At 45.8% G+C, this 23,758-nt stretch overlaps 1 protein-coding gene across 1 annotated transcript in view; it reads right to left on the reverse strand.

Annotated features, from left to right (window-relative positions):
• Positions 1-9,784, reverse strand: part of LOC135976334 (butyrophilin-like protein 1) — a 31,054-nt gene extending 21,270 nt beyond the window's left edge. Inside the window, exon 1 of the mRNA XM_065571468.1 lies at positions 9,683-9,784. Within this exon, the coding sequence (XP_065427540.1) occupies positions 9,683-9,691 (9 nt within the window). The 5' untranslated portion in view covers positions 9,692-9,784. The remainder of the gene's footprint in view (positions 1-9,682) is intronic.
• Positions 9,785-23,758: the final 13,974 nt, after the last annotated feature.

The following is a 23,758-nucleotide window of genomic DNA, read 5'->3' on the forward strand; positions in this document are numbered from 1 at the left end:
GCTCCGGAGTCCAGCCCGTGACTTTCCTGCAGCCCTCCCAGCCGCTCGCTCTGCTCTGCCGGGGAGGGGGGAAATCCCGGACATTTTGAGTGATTTACAAATCCCCCCCGGACACTATTTTTAGCACAAAAAGGAGGACATGTCCGGGTAAATCCGGACGAATGGTAACCCTACTCTATTCTTTCAAACTAACCCTTTAAAAACAAAAATATCTATTATCCTTTAAGTTATCTCATTCTATTCTTTCAACCTTTTTCTCTAAACAATCAACCAAATTCATCAAAGCACATGCATACAACATTCCCCCTATTCAAGTTTCTGCTTCCCTGCATATCTGGAAAGCTTTTTCTAAAGTTAAATCTCCTTCACAGAGCAGTCTCTATCTCTTAATGCATTGACTTTAATGGCACAAATGATTCTATCTCTGACCAGTGAGTCTGTCAACTCACGAAAGTTACAGGTTTTACCGAGTCTCTTTAATTCTGTGACATATTTTTCTGTGTTGTCATCAGTTTTTGTATGCATGTGTAACCCTTTTGCCAAGTGGAGCCAGCATCAACTAGGGCCAGGTTCAATATCTAGGGCAGCATTTCCCAAACTTTTTTGGCCATGGAACACTTTTTAACCTATTATAGAACACTTATCAGGGCCGGCTCCAGGCACCAGCTAAAGAAACAGGTGCTTGGGGGGGCCAGTACCAAGGGTTGGCACTCCAGCCGCTATTGGGGTGGCACGTCTGGGGTCTTCAGCGGCAATTTGGCGGCGAGTCCCTCTCAAAGCAAAGGATCTGCCGCTGAATTGCCGCCAAAGAGTGGAGCAGGACGATTGCGCTGCCGTGGCTTTTTTTTTTTTTTTTTTTTTTGTTGCTTGCAGAAAACCTGGAGCCGGCCCTGACATTTATAATATTATTTTGTAGTCATTTGGTTTTCAAATAAAAAATTGCATTATTTATGCTCAAATATATTTTATTCTATAAAACAAAGAAAAAATACAAACTTAAAATAACTTGAACTAACAATTTCTAACTGGAAAGCACTTATAAAGTAGTACAAAAATCAAGTGGAAGAGTCAAAATTAAAAACTTTGAAAAACCTGTTCTACTTAAAAAAACCTGTTTTTATATATACGCAAACTCCAAATAAATTAGATTTTTAGTTGGAAAATCTATTTTTATAAACAGAAATACAAATTTGAATTTAATGGGATTGGTGTTTCTGCATTTTTCCGTCACAAATTCGCTTAATATTAGGAATAATGCTGGAAAGAAGAATCCTCATGTCAGGGCAAGCATAAAGTCTATTCCTATATTTGGTTTTTGTTGCAGTATAATACAAAAATCCCGTCTCACACAAATAAGTTGTAGCAAAAGGAAGGAGCACTCGAACTGCACATTTAGTCACATTAGGGTACTCTTCTATTAGGCTGCTCCAAAAATTATTCAGAGGAAGATCCTTAAACTTTTGTTTCAAATTACAGCCAGAAATTAAGTCAATTAGGCTTTCATAATCATGCGCAGTAAAGCCGACTGGTTTGGCTGTAATTCTAAAACTAGAAATATAAAATATAACTCTGAGGGCCTATTGTAATTATGCAAAGTGTGGGCCATTAATGGTGGTTTGGAATCTTGATGACTCCCATTAACATGGACCATTGTCTGCAAATGGCTGTGTTTTACCTGTGAGTCTTCCTGTATATGTGATCATGTCACCTGAACTGGAATCCATCTTTAACCTGGTGCTTTTCCAGTGAGGGGGAGTGGAAACCCAGAGGGACAAAGGGTTCCCGCCTTATGCAAAAGATATATAAAGGGGTGGAAGATAACAGAGAGAGGGAGGAGCCATCATGAAGAATCCCCTAGCCACCACCTGAACTGGAACAAGAGCTGTACCAGGGGAAAGAATTGTGCCCAGGCCTGGAAGGTGTCCAGTCTGAGAAAAAACCTACTGAATCATCTCTAAGGGTGAGATTATCTGTATTCAGTTTGATTAGACATAGATTTGCGCATTTTATTTTATTTTGCTTGGTGACTTACTTTGTTCTGTCTGTTACTACTTGGAACCACTTAAATCCTACTTTCTCTATTTAATAAAATCACTTTTTACTTATTCATTAACTTAGAGTATGTATTAATACCTGGGGGAGCAAAAAACTGTGCATATCTCTCTATCAGTGTTATAGAGGGCGAACAATTTATGAGTTTGCCCTGCATAAGCTTTATGCAGGGTAAAACGGATTTATTTGGGTTTAGACCCCATTGGGAGTTGGGCATCTGAGTGCTAAAGACAAGCACACTTCTGTGAGCTGTTTTCAGGTAAACCTGCAGCTTTGGGGCAAGTTATCCAAACCCTGGGTCTGTGTTGGAGCAGACGGGAGTGTCTGGCTCAGCAAGACAGGGTGCTGGAGTCCTCAGTTGGCAGGGAAAACAGAAGCAGGGGTAGTCTTTGCACATCAGGTGGCAGCTCCCAAGGGCGTTTCTGTGATCCAACCCATCACAGACTCATCTAGCTGCAATGAATACTCATGGCAAATTTTCAGGCGGCAAACTAGCTCTTTTTCTATGTCATCGGCAAGATCTTTAATACGGCATACAACAGTATTATTTGACAACTATACAACATCTTTTTTTTTACCAGATTGCTCGCTCAACATGCACGTTACAAAATCTTTCGCACAAGGCTTGATAAGCATTTCTCCAATAGTGTGAGCTTCTCAGGCAAGCGCTATATGATAACTTACTTGATAAGATGCCTCTGTTGCACTTTTGTTGTCTGTTTTAGCAATTTTAATCATCGAAAGTTTACAATTTCCAAGTGAGTCACGCTTCCTCTTGAAAAAATGTATATCTTTGTCTTTATATTTGGCATGCTTGGTTTCCAAATGCCTACGAAATTTAGCAGGAGCCAATGAACTCTCTGCTAGTATTTTGTTGCACACGACGCACTGCACATCAGGAACACCTTTATTTCCAACACATGTAAAACCGAAAGACAAATAACTTTCATCATACTTTTGTTTTGGTCTTTTAACACCTGCTTCTTCTTGTTTTTTGATACACTTTGTTGGAAATTCTTTCACCTTGGATAACTCACTAGTACTAACAGATTTTTCGGTAATAAAAGACTGCGATTGTTCATCCTCATTTCGAAGTGTCACAATATTTTGCTCATTTATTTCGGCCAAAGTTGGAGTACCAGAAGACTTGCTTTTCCTTTCAAAGTTCCTTCCTTTAGCCACAAATTCATGCTGATTATGTTTAGTAACAATATTTAGCAATATTGATTTTTGTCAAATTTTGTTTGTCACAAATATTTATATTGTTTTGAGCAAAGCTAGTTTAGTTGTGCTTATCGCACACACGGTAAAGACCCACAGGTTTGAACATGTTGAGTGAATATGTTATATTCAACATGGCATAAAGAGAACGGTGTGTGCATACCACTGCAGTTTGCTCAGCCTCGAGCTGAAGGGGTATGACGTCACTAACTGAAATGTGCCCGAAAGGGGTAGACCTCAACATGCTTGCATACCACGTTCTCTTTACGCCATGATATTCAATACGAGATCTATCAATAACCGGAAAAGAGCTTTATGTTAAATTATAGTCATTCAAAAAGAGTTGTAAACTACGCTTCAAATATGCCAAATTTAAAACTAAAAAAAAATTAAACACCCTTTTTTTTTAATTATGATTTTGTCATGGAACACCAGTGTTCCATGGAACACATTTTGGGAAACACTGATCTAGGAGTTTCTTTCCATTGATACAACACAGAACCAGCTCAAGCCCCCACCCAGTAACTTGGGAAATTTACACACCACCCCTGAGTACCTCAGAGGCAATATTTTCCCACTCGCAAGCACAGAGTCTGAGTGTAGAAAAGAAACTTTTAATAAAAGGAGGAAAGTAACTCGGTGTTAATTTGGGAAAACACTGCCAACAGGATTCATAAACATGAACCATGAGCAAAATTCCCATCCTCAATAGGTTGGGCAGTGTCCTTTTCCCCTCATGTTCTTAAGTCCAGCAACTCAAAAGTCCCCTTCACATGCCTGACCCTTCTCTGCACCCCCCCTCACAGTTGCTGTCCTTGGTCAGTGCAGACCCAGAGTTCAGAGGTGCATCTGAAGAGTTCACCTCCCCCCCAGGTGGGGTAAAGAGGAACCTTACTCGCTCCGCTGCTCGGGCATTTGCTCGCCACTCCTCTCTGCTGCCGCCCTGCTGCCCACCTGCTTGCTGCTCTTGCCCCGCCTATCCTCCAGCTGTCCTGCTGGCAGCTCATTGCACCTCTCCCCTTGGCTGTCAGTTGTCTTTTGCTGTCACCTGCCTCTGCTGTGACCTCTGCACATCAGTCTCTTAGGCCAGGTGTATCCTAGGAGGGGATCAATCTAAGTTACACAACTTCAGCTATGTGAATAACATAGCTGTCTTCACCCGTCTTCACCGTGCTGCTCCCCTGTCAACTCTGCCTGCACCTCTCACCAATCTGGAGTGCAGGAGTCGACGGGAGAACGCTTGGGGTTGATTTATCATGTCTAGACTAGATGCAATAAATCAACCCCTGCTGGATTGATTGTTGCCTGTTGATCCAGCGGGTAGTGTAGACATACCCTTAGTAATTTTCATCTCTTTGCAGGCTGGGCAGAAACACTGCCCCATCTCAAGTGATTTCAGCTCTCAGTGATTTTTAGCTCTTAGCAGGCAGGGCAGAAACACAATCCAACCATGACTGATTTTAGCTCTGATTGAGCATTTAACATAACAAAGAAGTGCCTAATTGCAAGGGGACGGTTGCCCCCTTACTAACATTCAGTGGGGGTGATTTGGTTGGATAGCTCCCAGCACTAAAAGGGGAGGGGTCGATGGCAAATCAGGAGCCTGAGACCGACAGTCCCCAGGAACAATGGGGAGAGGCCAATGCTCCAGATCAGCCTGATTGACAGGGCGGGCAGACTAATCAGGGAGTCAGGAGGCCAGGGGGGGTTCCGTCCTACATGTGAGCTGGAATTGCCTGGGTCAGACAGAGTGGGTCTGAGCTAAGGAGAGAGCAGGGGCCCAAGCTAAGCTGCTGGAAGCAGAGCTGCAGCCCCAAAGCCAGAGCACAGCCCAGAGAGAGCAGACCTGCCCTGGGAGCAGAGCTGCAGCAACCAGAGCCAGAGAGTCCAGAGAAGCAGCCCAGGGAGCTGGAGGCAGAGCAGCAGCAGCAGCCGTGCTGAGGCAGTGTGGAGCTGGAGCTGGGGCTGGAGCAGTCCGGAGCTGGGTGCGGTGAGCAGCTGGGGAGAGGAGGGGGACCGTGGGCAGTGGGCCCAGCGCAGGGAGATGCCTCAACCAAGAGGCTCTGCAGGCCAGACTTGGAGGGGGATCGTAACCCTGACAGGGCAGGGGCGACGCTGGGAAGAAGGGTCCTGCCACCTAGAGCCTGAGAGCGTGTGGCCCCCGCCAGAGCAAGTGTCCAACCCGCAGCATCTCTGCAGCACAGCCAGGGCCTGAGAAGGAGCCTGGGACCTACAAGGAACAGACTGTGAACTGCCCTGATGTTCCAGAGACACTGTTTGTAATGTTCCGTGCAACAGAGTGGGGTGATGTGTTTTCCTTTAACCTTTCCCATTTTTCCTTATTTTTTTTTAATTAATTGTTAATTAAACAACTTGTATTTGCTTTAAATTGTATGAAATGATCAGTGGGTCAGGGAGGTGCCCAGTGCAGAGAGAGTACCCCGGAGTGGGGACACCCTAGCCCCTGTCCTGGGTGAGCACATCAGGGTTGGGGGTTTAGCCCCCCAGGAATCCTGGGCCCAGCCTTGTTGGGGTTATGAGGACTCTGCCGGACAGGAGAGTGGAAGGGGAGTCCTCAAGGGCAGGGAGGCCTCTGGGTAAAGGAAGTGGGAACGAGGACTGAGATCCTTTTACTACCTCACTTCACCGGGGTAGTGCAGAATCCAGGAAAGTTCCCCACAATAGTGGGACCATTCCCACGCTTACATAATGAAGCCTATTTACCTCTTTCTTTGAACAGTGGAGGGAAAATAGGTTAAATCAGTCCATGAGACCCCTGGGAAAGGGTTTGCAGTTACCCAGCTAAGACACTGATCCCCATCCCTTACTTTCACAAGGCTCTGCCATTTGAGTGTCTGGTTTAATGAGGCTCTTTCAACTGAGGGTGATCCCCTCATTTGGGACAGGTTAAGCACAGTCCTGCTTTCCTGTACTCCTACCATAATTATAACATTGGTAACCATATTCCACTTCCCCTTGCTTCAGTACTAAAGTGATTTGTACCCAACGTCAACCAAAGTTGATTATTTTGACACCGCTCTATCTGCTGAATATGTGAACAGAGCTGTCAGGGAAGCATTCATTCAGACTCTGCTTACACTTAAAAAAATGGTGTCTCTCAAAAGTCTCATTCCTTTTTTGGCATGCAATGTTCTTCAAATTAAGTCAGTATTTTACTTAACTTCATCCTTTCACCTTCTTCAAACTTAAAGGTGTCATGAATATCCAATGTTTTCTCCTCAAAACCATGCAAAAACACTGATGATTTCACTTTGTCATTTTTTTCCTCTGCCTCTGTGGCTGCTAAATACAATTCAAATCTCTGTCGGAATTTCTTGCAGTTCTCTGCAACATTGTCTGAAAATTGCAGACTGGATGGAGGTTGTGACACATCTATTTTTGGAATTCTTCCCTTATTAAGCTAGTCTGGCTACTATTGTGCTCATAAAACATATAAAAACTTTTGTTTCTTCTGTTTCCTGCTCTACCTGCTCCGCTTGCCTCTGCTTTCAGTTTCAAACACAGGAATTAACCTCAAAATGACTTCTGCAGTGTCTTTCTCAGACAGCCCTTCTGACACCATGATCTTGGGATTCATTAAACAACAAGCCAGTGAGTAAGAAAGGAATCAAACTTTTATTAAAAACAAACTAGAGAGCGTCTGTTGGGAACTGCTCTGCAGAGCTACAATGTGTTCTACTGGCCCCCTGCTTCCAGGGGCTGGCTCAAAATTCCTGTATTCATAATACTGTCCCTCTAAAACTGACATCTCTAAATTATATTCTTGCACAGACATATCTCTATAACCAACACCCCATTGCCAAGGGAAGAAGTGAGGGTGAAAGGGAAAATCCTTGTTGATGCCCCAAGCTTTCTGGGGATAGTGGGAGCCCATGTGCTGGCCCTATCTCTCTAGAAGGGGAAGTGGGGACTCTACCATTGCCACTCCAGTGAATAGGGGGCAGGTCTATGGGAGCCCCATGTCTAGAAGAGCCTAGGGCCCAGCATTGTCTTAACCCAGCCCCACCCTCTGCAGAGCTCCTAGCCCTTCCTGGCCCAGGAAGGAGAGATTGGGGTCTGGACCCTGGCCAACTGCTCTCTGTTATCATTGCATCTCCAGCCCAGCCCCAGAGCAAAGGGTGAGTGTAGGTTTCTGAGCAATTTTATTATCTGTATGCCTTTGTGAAAAGCAGGGCTCTGGGAGAGCCACAGAGTGGGGCACGGGAGGTGCTGGGTATTCTGGGAGCCTGGCGAAAATGGGGAATTTTCTTCTGACAAAAATTTTTTTTCATTTAAAAGTTTTCCCAAAGTCCTCCAATATTCTGACACAATGATTTAAAAAAAAAAACCAAAATGGCTTTAAAAAGAATGGAAATACAATTAAAATAAAATGCAATTGTTATTATTATTTTTTTAATTTCAGTTCTTAGTCTTTTCCTCCTTAAACCTTTTTCATTTTGATTCCATCAGACTGGAATCGAAATGAACATGGTTTTGTTGTGAATCATTTTATTGAAAATTTTCAAATGAAATTAAATTGTTTGGTGAAAATGTTCATATACTTTCGAAAGCCATTTTTCATTACAAACATTTTTCGTGAAACATTTTTGACCAGCTCTAGTTTCCAGCTTCTTTACAGGGCTCTTGTTCAGCCTAAGAGCACAGGGTAAAATACTGAAAAAGTACCTAAGTCCCATTGACTTTCAATAGGAGTTAAGGGCCAGATCCACAAAGAGACATAGACAGATTAAGGGCTAACTGCTTTCAGAGCATCTGCCGGTTCAGGCCCTGCCCTAAAGACATCTGGGGGTGGGTGAGAGAGACAGAGACTGTGGGCATATGACCAGAGTATCCAAGAATCTGAGGTTGAAGGCTCACCTGGGATTTGGAAGAACCAGGTTTGACCCTAGGTCTTTCCCATCCCAGGCGAGTCTCCTAGTAACAAGTGCCCTATAGGCCCCATGACAGAGGTAGACTCCAAGGGGGGATTTAGAGGAGGGGAAGATCAACATTGATGGGGAGCTGTTCCGGTGCACAACGGCACCTTGGGAGAAAACGCAGAGGTGCTTTAGAGGACAGGCCGACATTCAAAGCTGCTATTGTTGGCAGAGCATGATCTGATGACTTGATGAGCTACTAGGTCTGACAGTTAATATGTTATCTAAAACCACACATCCCTCCAGCACAGACCAGGCCTGTGCGTTCAGTGTCCCATGCTGGGTTAACACATGTTCTAACACTATGTAATGTTCCATGGAGACGAGGCTTGAAAGGGTTTGAGCCCAGCTAGGCTCAGGTACACCTGATGCCAGACTGAGAGCTCTTTGGGGCAGGGACGGTCTCTCATGGTCTGTATGTGCAGCACCAAGCACAATGAGGTCTAGATCTCGGTCAGGGTCTGTGCAGCACCTGGCACAGTGGGGCCTAATCTCAATTGTGATCTGGGCAGCACCCAGCACAATGGGGGGCTCCAACCTCAGCTGGGGTCTCTAGGTGCTATTGTAATACAGATAATAACAACAACAAGGGAGATGCCTGAACTCTGAGCCAAATGACCTCCTCACACACACTTCTGGCCTGGCATCAGTGGAGCAGGATGGGGCAAGGCTGTGAGTAGGGTGACCATATTTTCCCAAAGGGAAAATGGGACACCCCACAGGCTGGCCTGAGGATCCCTCCTTCCTCCACAGGGCCAGCCCAAGGTCCCCCCAAGGACTGTGAGGCCAGCCCAAGCACTCCCTGCCTCCTGCCCACGTGGGTCTGGTCTGAAGTCCTCCTCCCCACAGTGCGTGGGGCCAGCCTGAGTTCCCGCCCCCCATCTGTGCATGGGGCTGGTCCAATACTCCCTGCAGCCTGCCTGCACGTGGGGCCGGCCGGCCTGAGCCACTCTCCCTAGCCCTCCCTCCAGCGTGGGGCTGGCATTGCCGCTCCCTCCCCATTGCCACTCCCTCCATGCCCCGCTAGGGGTTGCACCACACTTTTTTGGAAAAATTGTGCATTTGTCCAGTTTTCTATTGCCATGTAATAGCATGTATTGTCAGTAAGAGAAAATGGGGAAAATGCCCTGTTTTGCCAAAAAAGTTAGGACAGGGCCTAAAAAAGGGATTGTCCCGGCCAAATATGGGACACATGGTCACCCTAGCTGTAAGGGCCTTTTGAAGAGGCACCGAATCACCCATGCATGCCATCACACCCTCTAGGGAAAGGCCATAAGGAATCCCAGATGGTCACACCATGCAGTGAGGGAACAATGGGCTGAGCAGTGAATCACTCCCACCATCGGGGTTTGCCCAGCACTGACGAGAGATGGGAATGGTCTGTGGTATTGGGCGGATTTGCTTCTGGGTAGCAGGAGAGTGAGCAGCCCTCGAGAGTGAAGGAAAGGGGGTAATAATGGGAAAGGACCTACCTTAAGCATTCAGCATGTTCCGGGAGATGCCATGCAGCAAGTCAGGAGCCTGGGATCCCAGCACCACACAGAGCACCCATGGAACTAAATGGATGTTCTGGGGCAGATGGGGAAATGCGTCCCGGAGCTGTGTGTGAACTCTGACCGGGGGAAAGTGAAAGCATCAACGTGCCTGTCACACATTAACCTGGCAGAGGTGTTATCTGGACAGGAGCCAGGGCAGGTGTTCCGTTACCTGTCGACATTTGGTGAGCAGTGAGGAGTTTATGTGACTTTGGGGTACCCGTTCATCTTCCTATCACTCAGGAGACCCATTGCAACTCAGCACTGAGCACTGATACTCCCCTGCCCCTGGATCTGCTCCCCACTCGCATCCCATCCTCTTTCCCCACCACTAAACTGCCCTTCCAGTCCCAGGCTGTGCGGACATGAGCAGGGTGGGACATCCACAGAAGACAGCAGCCCAGTGGTCTAAGGTTCAGTGCAATATAGTTGAACATGGGACAGGAGGCACAGGGTAGAACAGCCCCCATGACTCTTAAGGAGGAATCACTGTGATGGTGGGTACAAGTGGTTCTATAAGGAATCATGAGTAAGGTTTGAACCCAGGATCTGCTAGACCACAGACACAGGCCTCTGCCACTTGAGCTAAGGAGCAAGCTCTGGTATCATTTTGTGATAAATAAAAAGGGGGAGCTCCCTTTTATGGACACCCAGCTAGCCAGTTAGCTATAAAGTCCCTCTTGGTGGCTGCTTGCTTTACCTGTAAAGGGTTAAAAGTCCCCCAGGTAAAGAAAAGGAAGTGGGCACCTGATCAAAAGAGCCAACGGGAAGGTAGAACTTTTTAAAATCGGGGGGGGGGGGGAACTTTCCCTTTGTCTGTTCTCGCTGGGCTGCAGGGACACAGAGCAGCAATTCTGTAAGCAGCTTTAAGTCAGGTATGATTATAGATTATCAATTCATAACTCGAACCTACTTATCTGAAGCCTCAGATATGTAAGTAAAATTAGGGCATGTCTAAAAAGATACAATTACGGTTATTTCTTACTGTCTTGTGGACTCCTCGGTGCTAACCCTGGATGCTTTTGTTTGCTTGTAACTTTAAGCTTAACCCCCAAGAAAGCTACGTTGGGTGCTTTATTTTTGGAATTGCTCTTTTAAAATCTAGCAAAACCCTAAGTTCCAGACGTATTTTTTTTTCCTTTTTGTTTTTAATAAACTTTACCTTTTTAAAGAGCATGATTGGATTTTTGGTGTCCTAAGAAGTTTGTGAATGTTGTTTGATTAGCTGGTAGCAACAGCTAATTTCCTTTTTTTTCTTTCTCAGCTCTTCCTGGGAAGGGGGGTGAAAGGGCTTGAGGATACCCCACAGGGAGGAATTCCCAAGTTCTCCTTCCTGTGTTCAAAGGTTTTTTTTTTTTCTCATTTGGGTGGTGACAGTGTTTAACAAGCCAAGGTCAGAGAAAAGCTGTAACCTTGGGAGTGTAATACAAGCCTGGAGCGGCAAGTATTAATTTTTAAAATCCTTATGGGCCCCCAAGTTCTGCACTCGAAGTGACAGAGTGGGGATTCAGCCCTAACACACTTCTTATCTGCTTATCATTTAGATAACCCTGGTTGAGTGGGATGCAGCGATTGAACTTAGGCCCTATAGAGCAAAATACCCATGTTACTATCACCTACTATTCCTGCCTGTAGCCGCCCTAGAAACCCAATTCCTGTTCCTCTCACTACAGGAGCCCAGAGAGCCGTGCTGGGCTAGCAGGGTTTACACTGATCCAGCTCATCCTGTGTCACAGCCTGGTTTATAACTGGCTGACTGTGCTGTTCTGGGAGTGTGTGTATCTCTCCTTAGAAATCTCACATTGGTACCTTCTTTGTGTTTCATCAAATCTGCTGTGAAAGTGTTCTTAAAATGAACATGTGCTGGGTCATCATCCAAGACTGCTATAACATGAAATGTATGGCAGAATGCGGGTAAAACAGAACAGGAGACATACAATTCTCCCCCAAGGAGTTTAGTCACAAATTTAATTAACACATTCTTTTTTTAACAAGCATCATCAGCATGGAAGCATGTCCTCTGGACTGGTGGCCGAATCATCAAGGGGCATATGCATGTTTAGCATATCAAGCAAGTAAATACCTTGCAATGCCGGCTAAAAAAGTGCCATGCAAACGCCTGTTCTCACTTTCAGATGACATTGTAAATAAGAAGCAGTATCTCCCATAAATGTAAACACGCTTGTTTGTCTTAGCAATTGGCTGAACAAGAAGTACGACTGAGTGGACTTGTAGGCTCTAAAGTTTTACGTTGTTTTGTTTTTGAGTGCAGTTGTGTAATGAAAAAATAATCTACATTTGTAAGTTACACTTTCACGATAAAGAGATTGCACTACAGTACTTGTATGAGGTGAATTGAAAAATCCTATTTCTTTTGTTTATCATTTTTACAGTACAAATATTTGTAATCAAAAATATAAAGTGAACACTGTACACTTTGTATTCTATGTTGTAATAGAAATCAATATATTTGAAAATGTAGAAAAACATCCAAAAATATTTAATAAATTTCAATTGGTATTCTATTGTTTAACAGTGTGATTAATCACAATTAATTTTTTAATTGCAGTTAGTTTTTTTGAGTTAATCACGTGAGTTAACTGCGATTAATCGACAGCCCTACTTTTAATTAAAAAAATGAAAACCTGAAAAGTGGGGGAAACTTTTCAGATGAAAATAATGAAAAATTTGGGCAGTGGGTGTGGAGGACAGTTGGTTTTCCAATGAACATTTGAAAATGTCCAAGGAAAGCTGACACTTTACATATATACATAAACACACACAAAGAATAGTATAGTCAAATATCTAGTCTTCTATCAAAAAAGGTCTTGATGTAAAGGTCTTAGATTTCCAGAAAGCTTTTGACAAGGTCCCTCACTAAAGGCTCTTACGTAAATTAAGCTGTCATGGGATAAAAGGGAAGGTCCTTTCATGGATTGAGAACTGGTTAAAAGACAGGGAACAAAGGGTAGGAATTAATGGTAAATTCTCAGAATGGAGAGGGGTAACTAGTGGTGTTCCCCAAGGGTCAGTCCCCGGACCGATCCTATTCAACTTATTCATAAATGATCTGGAGAAAGGGGTAAACAGTGAGGTGGCAAAGTTTGCAGATGATACTAAACTGCTAAAGATAGTTAAGACCAAAGCAGACTGTGAAGAACTTCAAAAAGATCTCACAAAACTAAGTGATTGGGCAACAAAATGGCAACTGAAATTTAATGTGGATAAATGTAAAATAATGCACATTGGAAAAAATAACACCAACTATACATACAATATGATGGGGGGTAATTTAGCTACAAGAAGTCAGAAAAAGATCTTGAAGTCATCGTGGATAGTTCTCTGAAGATATCCACGCAGTATGCAGAGGCGATCAAAAAAGCAAACAGGATGTTAGGAATCATTAAAAAGTGAATAGAGAATAAGACTGAGAATATATTATTGCCCTTATATAAATCGATGGTACGCCCACATCTCGAATACTGCGTACAGATGTGGTCGCCTCATCTCAAAAAAGATATACTGGCACTAGAAAAGGTTCAGAAAAGGGCAACTAAAATGATTAGGGGTTTGGAATGGGTCCCATATGAGGAGAGATTAAAGAGGCTAGGACTCTTCAGCTTGGAAAAGAGGAGACTAAGGGGGGACATTATAGAGGTATATAAAATCATGAGTGATGTGGAGAAAGTAGATAAGGAAAAGTTATTTACTTATTCCCATAATACAAGAACTAGGGGTCACCAAATGAAATTAATAGGCAGCAGGTTTAAAACAAATAAAAGAAAGTTCTTCTTCACGTAGCGCACAGTCAACTTGTGGAACTCCTTACCTGAGGAGGTTGTGAAGGCTAGGACTATAACAGTGTTTAAAAGAGAACTGGATAAATTCATGGTGGTGAAGTCCATTAATGGCTATTAGCCAGGATGGGTAAGGAATGATGTCCCTAGCCTCTGTTTGTCAGAGGGTGGAGATGGATGGCAGGAGAGAGATCACTTGATCATTGCCTATTAGGTTCACTCCCTCTGGGGCACCTGGCATTAGCCACTGTCGGTAGACAGGATACTGGGCTAGATGGACCTTTGGTCTGACCCAGTACAGCTGTTCTTATGTTCTTATGATTGCCATATTTGGGGTCAGGAAGGAATTTTCCTCCAAAGCAGATTGGCAGAAGCCCTGGGGGGGGGGGGGTTCGCCTTCCTCTGCAGCGTGGGGCAAAGGGTCACTTGCTGGAAGATTCTCTGCACCTTGAGGTCTTTAAACCATGATTTGAGGACTTCAATGGCTCAGACAGAGGTTTGTTACAGGAGTGGGTGGGTGAGATTCTGTGGCCTGCGTTGTGCAGGAGGTCAGACTAGATGATTATAATGGTCCCTTCTGACCTTAAAGTCTATGAGTCTATGAGACTCTGGTGCGTGCCTTGTGTACAGCCATGAGCACAGACCCTGAAAGACCAAATGAGCTGGCACAGGCCAGCCGGGGGGTTTTAACTGCAGTGCCGACATAACCTTAGAAGCAGCTTCCATGGCAACCACTTTCATTTGGCAAAATGCTCCCTGAGCTCCCCCTAAAACGGGAGCCACTGACAACCCCATTGATCACTCTGACCCATTCCCCTTCCCAGGTGCTCTCCATGCCCCCACCCTCTACCTGAGCCAGACGTCCGCCCAACAAGGGGACTCTGGGTTGTTCCAGTGCTCCCAGGCCCCCACCCTCCATATTGTCTTCTGTAAGGAAGGGGAGCAGGTTTTGTCCCTGACAGGCTTAGAGGAGAAGGCCACCTATGACTATGACCAGTGACCAGAAGCAGCACTGGGAAATACGTCTGTGGGTACGAGATCAAGGACAGCTACAACCGGGTGAACAGATCCCAGCTCAGCCCTGCCAAGCACCTCAGCATCACTGGTAAGGGGGGTTAACAGCAGAGCCAGTACAATTGTCCATGCAATAGCAAAGAGAGAATTCAGAAGCAGATAGCTAAGCGACAGGGGTGCCAGGCAGAATAGTAGGCTGTTATCCTCCATATATACCAACGCCTAAATGGAAACACTTTGTTGGTGGGTTACATGACTATTAGTGAGATAGCAGTGGGAAGTTGGTTCCAGGACTCCTGTTTTTTTATTGACTCTGGAAGGAAACTATGGGTAGTGTTAAGGGCAGCATAGACAAGGAGATAAATTTGGCACATCCCCTGTGAAAGGCAGCAAGACAAAGTGGATGAGGCTGGGGTTTGCCATATTATTGTCTATTTCCAGCTCCGCTCAAGTGACCTTGTGCACCCCTTCGTTGTCTGTACAATGAGTGAATAACAGTTGTCACCTGTTGTCAAGGTTCCTTCCCCACTCTGAACTTTAGGGTACAGATGTAGGGACCTGCATGAAAACCTCTAAGCTTCTCTACCAGCTTAGATCTACTTTTGCTGCTACCACTCCCAATGTGCTAACTCCCTTCCCTGGGTAGCCTTGAGAGACTCCACCAATTCCCTGGTGAACACTAATCCAAAATCCCTTAGATCTTAAAACAAGGAGGAATTAATTATTCCCTCCCCCCTTTCCTTCCCCCCCCCACCAATTCCTGGTGAGTCCAGATCAATCCCCTTGGATCTTAGAACAAGGAAAAATCAATCAGGTTCTTAAAAGAAGGCTTTTAATTAAAGAAAGAAAGGTAAAAATCATCTCTGTAAAATCAGGATGGAAAATAACTTTATAGGGTAATCAAACTTAAAGAGCCCAGAGGAACCCCCTCTATCCTTAGGTTCAAAGTTACAGCAAACAGAGGTAAACACCCTAGCAAAAGGTACATTTACAAGTTGAGAAAACAAAGATAAAACTAACACGTCTTGCCTGGCTGTTTACTTACAAGTTTGAAATATGAGAGACTTGTTCAGAAAGATTTGGAGAACATGGATTGATGCCTGGTCCCTCTTAGTCCCAAGAGCGAACAACCACCAAAACAAAGAGCACAAACAAAAGCTTTCCCCCCACCAAGATTTGAAAGTATCTTGTCCCCTTATTGGTCCTTTGGGTCAGGTGTCAGCCAGGTTACCTGAGCTTCTTAACCCTTTACAGGTAAAAGGATTTTGGAGTCTCTGGCCAGGAGGGATTTTATACTATTGTACACAGGAGGGCTGTTACCCTTCTCTTTATAGTTATGACACCTATACTGTAGAGGCAAGAGCTCTTGGCTAGTACCTGGGGCTGTGAGGTGCAGAGAGAAGTTCATAACACTCAGTGGAAGAATTTGGCCTAGAGTTCACGGTCTCCAGGCTTGCAGCTGAGTGTCAAACCCCGGCTCCAGGATGCCATACATACAGGACAGCCCCACTGAGGGCTCTTACCCGTTCCCCTTCCCAGGTGTTCTCCTGGCCCCCACCCTCTACCTGAGCCAGACGTCCACCCGGGTGGGGGACTCCGTGCTGCTCCAGTGCTCTGTGTTCTCCCTGGTGTCTGCCACTCGCATCGTCTTCTGTAAGGACGGGGAGGAGATTTTGTCACAGACAGGCTCACATACCTACCTAGGTAGGTATACCTAGTCATATACCTACGACTATGACCACAAGGTGTCCAGGAGCACCACTCTTTATTATCCATACAAGGGGTGAATGACAGCTGTCACCTATACCATAGGGGCATGAGCTCTTCGTTTGCACCTGGGGCTTTGAAGTGCAGAGAAAAGTTAGTAACACTCAGTAAAAGAGCTGGGCCTAGGTCACAGGGTCTCCTGGCTTGTAGCTGAGTGCCACCCCCAGGCTCCAGGACACCGTGTGGAGAGTCCATGCCCACGCACAACTTCTACACAGGAGGCCAGGGCTGCCAAATACCCGTGATGTGTGTGACACTTGACAGGTCTGAGAGAGCTGGTCAGTGAGCCCCTTTGGGGAGGTTCCCATCGGGGAATAGCCATGTACTATTTGACTGGTGTAGGGGGCTGGGCTCAGCCATCACAGCCGCGTTTCTCACACACTGAGTGTCACCTGGAGGCATTGACAGGCCCAGATTCTCCTTGTCCCCATTGCACAGGCCAGTCAAGCAGCAGTGGAGAGGAGTCAGACTCCACAGCTCACCGAGACGCTCTTGGGCCAGACCCCGGGGATCTGAGCCCCCAGCTCTCCCATCGCTGCATGGAGACTTTGGGCCAAACTCATCCCTGGGGTAACTCCTCTGCCTGCAGCAGTTTCACCAGGGAGAGAGCCAGCTCTCTGCAGTGAAACCCAGCCCGTGGCCCCAGGGATAGGCAGCACATAACTCCCCTGAACCCTCAGCACTGGGCGTGAGCAGGTCCTAGGCCTGGTGCTGTCCCAGGCACAGGGGTGGCTGGGGAATGTCACCCATGCACACAGCCTCATCACACAACCTGCTCTGCCCACTAGGCGAGCTCCGGGCTGTCTGAAGGGTGCAGGGGTCTCCCGCACATTCAGGTCCCTGAGGGTGCTCCACAGACAAGAGCATCTGATTGGAGGGCAGGGAAATCCTGGCTCAGGTCTTCCTGGGGCATTTTCTCCTGTCATCACTTATGTGCCACTTCCACCCTTGCCTGAGGACACAACTGGTGCCAAGGCCTCGTGCTGCCCCTCTGCCCAGGGCAGGGTCGCCCCTGAGTAAACCTGGGCCATTCCCTGCTCCTCTGACCCCTCAGGACTGTGTTGGGCAAAGGGCGGAATCTCCCTAACCACCTGCATCACTTAGGCCTCCCGTTGAAGGAATGTGCCCCAATACAGCATACTACCACCCTTAGACTGAGGCCTACGGGAGCTCACATGGGGTCCCTGATACACAGCAGCTACTCTGTGTCTAGTGCTGGTACTGCAGTCTCACATGCTGCTTTGCAAATGGCTGTCACCATGTCCCTTTCCATGTTTCAGGGTCGGCCATGTCCCTCACCATCTGCGTCGCCCACTGCACTCTGGTCCTGCTCCTCCTGGTGTCTGCACCCGTCATCACCTTCATGCTGGAGAAATGGGGCCTACTCCAGCCTGCAGGGCTGGAGGACACTCATGAGGGGAGCAACAGCGTCATGTGTGGGAGAGGGACTGAGAGCAGCTGTGAGCAGTGGAGGCAGGGGAGTTACCTGGAGAGACACCAATGCCCAGCTCTGAGCAGATGTTGGGGAGAAACCATTGGTCAGTGCTGCGGTAACTGTCTTTGCCCAGGGAACTGCTGCAGCCTCCTTCAGTCACTCCTCCCTTCCCCTGCCAGGCAGGGACGCCCGGAGGATTCAGGGGGCCTGGGGCAAAGCAATTTCAGGGGCCCCTTCCATAAAAAAAGTTGCAATACTATAGAATACTATATTCTCATGGGGGCCCCTGCGGGGCCCAGGGCAAATTGCCCCACTTCCTCCCCCCTCACTGGGCAGCCCTGGGAAAAATAAACATTTAAAAATATTCTGCATTTCGGCACAAACCCAGTTTTGAGAAAACTTCTTTTCAAGTCACCTTTACAAGGTATCACTGGTTCTCAGCATCAGCTAGTGCTAAAAGGCACTAAAGCTCATTAAAAGGGTGGAGGGAGGGATAACTCAGTGGTTTGAGCATTGGCCTGCTAAACCCAGGATTGTGAGCTCAATCCTTGAGGGGGCCACTTAGGGATCTGGGGCAAACATCAGTATTTGGTCCTGTTAGTGAAGGCAGGGGGCTGAACTCAATGACCTTTCAGGGTACCTTCCAGTTCCATGAGATAGGTATATCTCCATAATTTTTTTTTTTCAGAGGGAGGGATAGCTCAGTGGTTTGAGCCTTGGCCTGCTAAACCCAGGGTTATGAGTTCAATCCTTGAGGGGTCCATTTAGGGCTCTAGAGCAAAAATCTGTCAGGAGATTGGTCCTGCTTTGAGCAGGGGATGAGACTTGATGACCTCCTGAGGTCCCTTCCAACCCTGGTATTCCATGGTTCTAAATATTTCCTGTCAAAAAAAATTTTGGATCAAAAACTAGGGGTTTTTAAAAAGCAGAAAAAATCACAGACAATGTCTGCTTTCCTTCAAAATTTGTTGTGGCTTTTTTAATTGAAAAGCTGAAATTAGTCTGCCAAAACCTGAACATGGTTTGGGGTTTCAGAAGTATGTGGCCAAATATTTGCTGCTTGCTGTGTTCGATTGTTTAAAGAAACAAAATAAAAAAATTCTGCTTAAAAAAAATCCAAAACTTTTGAACCACCTCAGCTTGTGACCAAACACCTGAGACCACCCACTAGAGATTTTTCCAGGTTTCTGATACTCTGCCGGCTTCCTTGACTCATAAATGTCTCCATAACTTTGGGGTCATTTAAGTTAGAACATAAGAATGGCCATACTGGGTCAGACCAAAGGTCCATCCAGCCGAGTATCCTGTCTACTGACAGTGGCCAATGCCAAGTGCCTCAGAGGAAGTGAACCTAATAGGTAATGATCAAGTGATCTCTCTCCTGCCATCCATCTTCACACTCTGAAAAACAGAGGCTAGGGACACCATTCCTTACCCATCCTGGCTAATAGCCATTAATGGACTTAACCTCCATGAATTTATCTGTTTCCTAGAGACTGGCTCCATAGGGTCCCTCACAAACTGGAGACGGTTATTGTGGGTTTGTGTTTAATATAGCTTATGTACATTCTCCATGAACTGAGCATTTGAGCTTGTTCCAGAGTCTGGGATGAGCCTATGTTGTGAAAATGGAAATGCTCAAAATAGCACATATATGTGAATGGACACAGGGTGCTAAAATTAAATTAACCCAGGGGTTCTCAAACTGGGGGTTGGGCCCCTCAGGGGGGTCACAAAGTTATTACTGGGGATCGCAAGCTGTCAGCCTCCACCTCAAACCCCGCTTTGCCTCCAGCATTTATAATAGTGTTAAATATATAAAAAAGTGTTTTAATTTATAAGGGGGGGGGGGAGGTTGCACTCAGAAGTTTGCTATGTGAAGGGGGTCACCAATACAAAAGTTTGAGAACCACTGAATTAACCCCTCTGGAGCCTCGGGGAATGCGGGGAGGGTGGGGGTTCTCCCTTGGTAGGGTTGGGACGGAGGTAGGTGGTATAGGATATTGCTCTTCTCATGTGATCCCTCCCGCATGGCTCTCTGGGCTCTATCACTGTTAATCTAAAGTGGCTAATTTTAAATGAAGCTACCCTCCCCTGACATGAAACTCCCTATGGCACTGCTCCTTGTCCCCACACCGCCCTCCCGAGACCCCCACCACCACCACCCTGGGACCCCACCCACCACAAACCCCCCCCGCTCCGTGTCCCCTGACTGCCCCAACCCCTATCCACCCCCCCCCCCCACCGAGTCCTGACAGACCCCCGGAACGCCCAAGATCCCCATCCCCTGACCCTCCCCAGAACCTCTGCCCCCTCTGGGCTCATGGTTAAACCACCAGAGTGACACTTCTGGGAGATTGGGGTTCAAATCCCAGCTCTGTTCCAGAGTCTTGGGCCTCTCACTTCATCTCACTGTGCATCAGTTCCCCATCTCTGAAATGGTGACAATAATTTTGCCTTGTCTAAAGGGAGAATTTTCAAAGCCCCTAAGGGATTTATGAGCAGATGTGTGAGACTGTGCTCTGCACCCACTTCCCTGTGCTCCTAAATCCCTCAGGTGCATTTGAAATCCCCCCCTTAGATTGGGAACTCTTCCAAGCCAGGGCTGTCTGACTCGCTACAAAAACTAAAAACTAATTTCCCCCTATTGTTACTCACACTTTCTTGTCAACTGTTTGAAATGGTCCACCCTGATTACCGCTACAAAAGTGATTTTTCCTCCTGTTGATAATACCTCAGTTCCACTTTAATTGAATTGTCTCGTTAGAACTGACCCCACCCACTTGGTAAGGCAACTCCCATAGATTCATAGATTCTAGGACTGGAAGGGACCTCGAGAGGTCATCGAGTCCAGTCCCCTGCCCTCATGGCAGGACCAAATACTGTCTAGACTATCCCTGGTAGACATTTATCTAACCTACTCTTAAATATCTCCAGAGATGGAGATTCCACAACCTCCTTAGGCGATTTATTCCAGTGTTTAACCACCCTGACAGTTAGGAACTTTTTCCTAATGTCCAACCTAAACCTCCCTTGCTGCAGTTTAAGCCCATTGCTTCTTGTTCTATCCTTAGAGACTTAGGTGAACAAGTTTTCTCCCTCCTCCTTATGACACCCTTTTAGATACCTGAAAACTGCTATCATGTCCCCTCTCAGTCTTCTCTTTTCCAAACTAAACAAACCCAATTCTTTCAGCCTTCCTTCATAGGTCATGTTCTCAAGACCTTTAATCATTCTTGTTGCTCTTCTCTGGACCCTCTCCAATTTCTCCACATCTTTCTTGAAATGTGGTGCCCAGAAATGGACACAATACTCCAGTTGAGGCCTAACCAGTGCAGAGTAGAGCGGAAGAATGACTTCTCGTGTCTTGCTCACAACACACCTGTTAATACATCCCAGAATCATGTTTGCTTTTTTGCAACAGCATCACACTGTTGACTCATATTTATCTTGTGGTCCACTATAACCCCTAGATCCCTTTCTGCCGTACTCCTTCCTAGACAGTCTCTTCCCATTCTGTATGTGTGAAACTGATTTTTCCTTCCTAAGTGGAGCACTTTGCATTTGTCTTTGTTAATCTTCATCCTGTTTACCTCAGACCATTTCTCCAATTTGTCCAGATCATTTTGAATTATGACCCTGTCCTCCAAAGCAGTTGCAATCCCTCCCAGTTTGGTATCATCTGCAAACTTAATAAGCGTACTTTCTATGCCAATATCTAAGTCGTTAATGAAGATATTGAACAGAGCCGGTCCCAAAACAGACCCCAGCGGAACCCCACTTGTTATGCCTTTCCAGCAGGATTGGGAACCATTAATAACAACTCTCTGAGTACAGTTATCCAGCCAGTTATACACCCACCTTATAGTAGCCCCATCTAAGTTGTATTTGCCTAGTTTATTGATAAGAATATCATGCGAGACCGTATCAAATGCCTTACTAAAGTCTAGGTATACCACATCCACAGCTTCTCCTTTATCCACAAGACTCGTTATCCTATCAAAGAAAGCTATCAGATTGGTTTGACATGATTTGTTCTTTACAAATCCATGCTGGCTATTCCCTATCACCTTACCACCTTCCAAGTGTTTGCAGATGATTTCCTTAATTACTTGCTCCATTATTTTCCCTGGCACAGAAGTTAAACTAACTGGTCTGTAGTTTCCTGGGTTGTTTTTAGTTCCCTTTTTATAGATGGGCACTATATTTGCCCTTTCCCAGTCTTCTGGAATCTCTCCCATCTCCCATGATTTTCCAAAGATAATAGCTAGAGGCTCAGATACCTCCTCTATTAGCTCCTTGAGTATTCTAGGATGCATTTCATCAGGCCCTGGTGACTTGCAGGCATCTAATTTTTCTAAGTGATTTTTAACTTGTTCTTTTTTTGTTTTATCTGCTAAACCTACCCCCTTCCCATTAGCATTCACTATGTTAGGCATTCCTTCAGACTTCTCGGTGAAGACCGAAACAAAGAAGTCATTAAGCATCTCTGCCATTTCCAAGTTTCCTGTTACTGTTTCTCCCTCTTCACTGAGCAGTGGGCCTACCCTGTCTTTGCTCTTCCTCTTGCTTCTAATGGTATTGATAAAAAGTCTTCTTGTTTCCCTTTATTCCTGTAGCTAGTTTGAGCGCATTTTGTGCCTTTGCCTTTCTAATCTTGCCCCTGCATTCCTGTGTTGTTTGCCTATATTCATCCTTTGTAATCTGTCCGAGTTTCCATTTTTTATATGACTCCTTTTTATTTTTTAGATCATGCAAGATCTCATGGTTAAGCCAAGGTGGTCTTTTGCCACGTTTTCTATCTTTCCTAACCAGTGGAATAGCTTGCTTTTGGGCCCTTAAGAGTGTCCCTTTGAAAAACTGCCAACTCTCCTTAGTTGTTTTTCCCCTCAGTCTTGATTCCCATGGGACCTTACCTATCAGTTCTCTGAGCTTACCAAAATCCGCCTTCCTGAAATCCATTGTCTCTATTTTGCTGTACTCCCTTCTAGCCTTCCTTAGAATTGCAAACTCTATGATTTCATAATCACTTTCACCCAAGCTGCCTTCTACTTTCAAATTCTCATCTTTTCATGTACTTTGTATATATATTCTGCCTATTGTATTTTCCACTCCATGCATCTGATGAAGTGGGTTTTAGCCCACAAAAGCTTATGCCCAAATAAATTTGTTAGTCTCTAAGGTGCCACAAGTACTCCTTGTTGGTTTTGCTGATACAGACTAACATGACTACCACTCTGAAACCTAAACCACTACAGTCATCCCAGGATAACTCCCTATGGGACCACTAATTCCAGAATCAGAGAGCATTGAGCAGGGTTAAGTTTACACCATTTTTAAAGTGACATAAGCTAAAATGGACAAAGCCCCTCGTACACTGCAATAAGAGTGTCCCCACGGGGACTTATCCCGGTGTTGACATCACTAGGCATCACCCTAGGTAACTCGGGAGGGTGGAAGGCCACTAAGTGTCAATGAAGCCTTCCTGCACTAGGCCTAAGTGAACCAAACTCTATCCTTCCATGTTTAAACTCTAATCAACCTCAAAAGCCAGGTGCAATTGGAATATGTAAGCAACCAGTTATCTGTGTGCAACCCCTTGCTCAAGCAGTAATAATGAGGGCTGCATGTTTCTGGCTGAAGGGAAAAAGGACAAGATAACGGTTTAAAGAAGTTACTAACAAGCTAGGCTTATAGCTGCCAAGAATGACTTAACTATTACCAGGGACGGGATGGGTAGAGGGAGGAATGGGGGGGAGAAAGGGAGGGCTAGAGGGGAAAGGGGGCGGGTGAGGCTTAACTGCAAAATGTATAAAAGAAGAAAAAAACTGTTCCTGTTAGTGTGCTTGATCTGAGACGTGCCTGTCTCCTAGCACCGCTTTGGGATCCCAAATAAACTTTCTTTGCTTCTCCACCTGGTGTGTTTATTGACGCGAAGCACACCGGGCAACGAACCCGCTGTTGCTGTCCTCGGGCACCCCTGTGCTGGCAACAGTTTTG

The sequence above is a fragment of the Chrysemys picta genome, chromosome 17, assembly GCF_011386835.1.
Source record: "Chrysemys picta bellii isolate R12L10 chromosome 17, ASM1138683v2, whole genome shotgun sequence".
Taxonomy (NCBI): domain Eukaryota; kingdom Metazoa; phylum Chordata; order Testudines; family Emydidae; genus Chrysemys; species Chrysemys picta.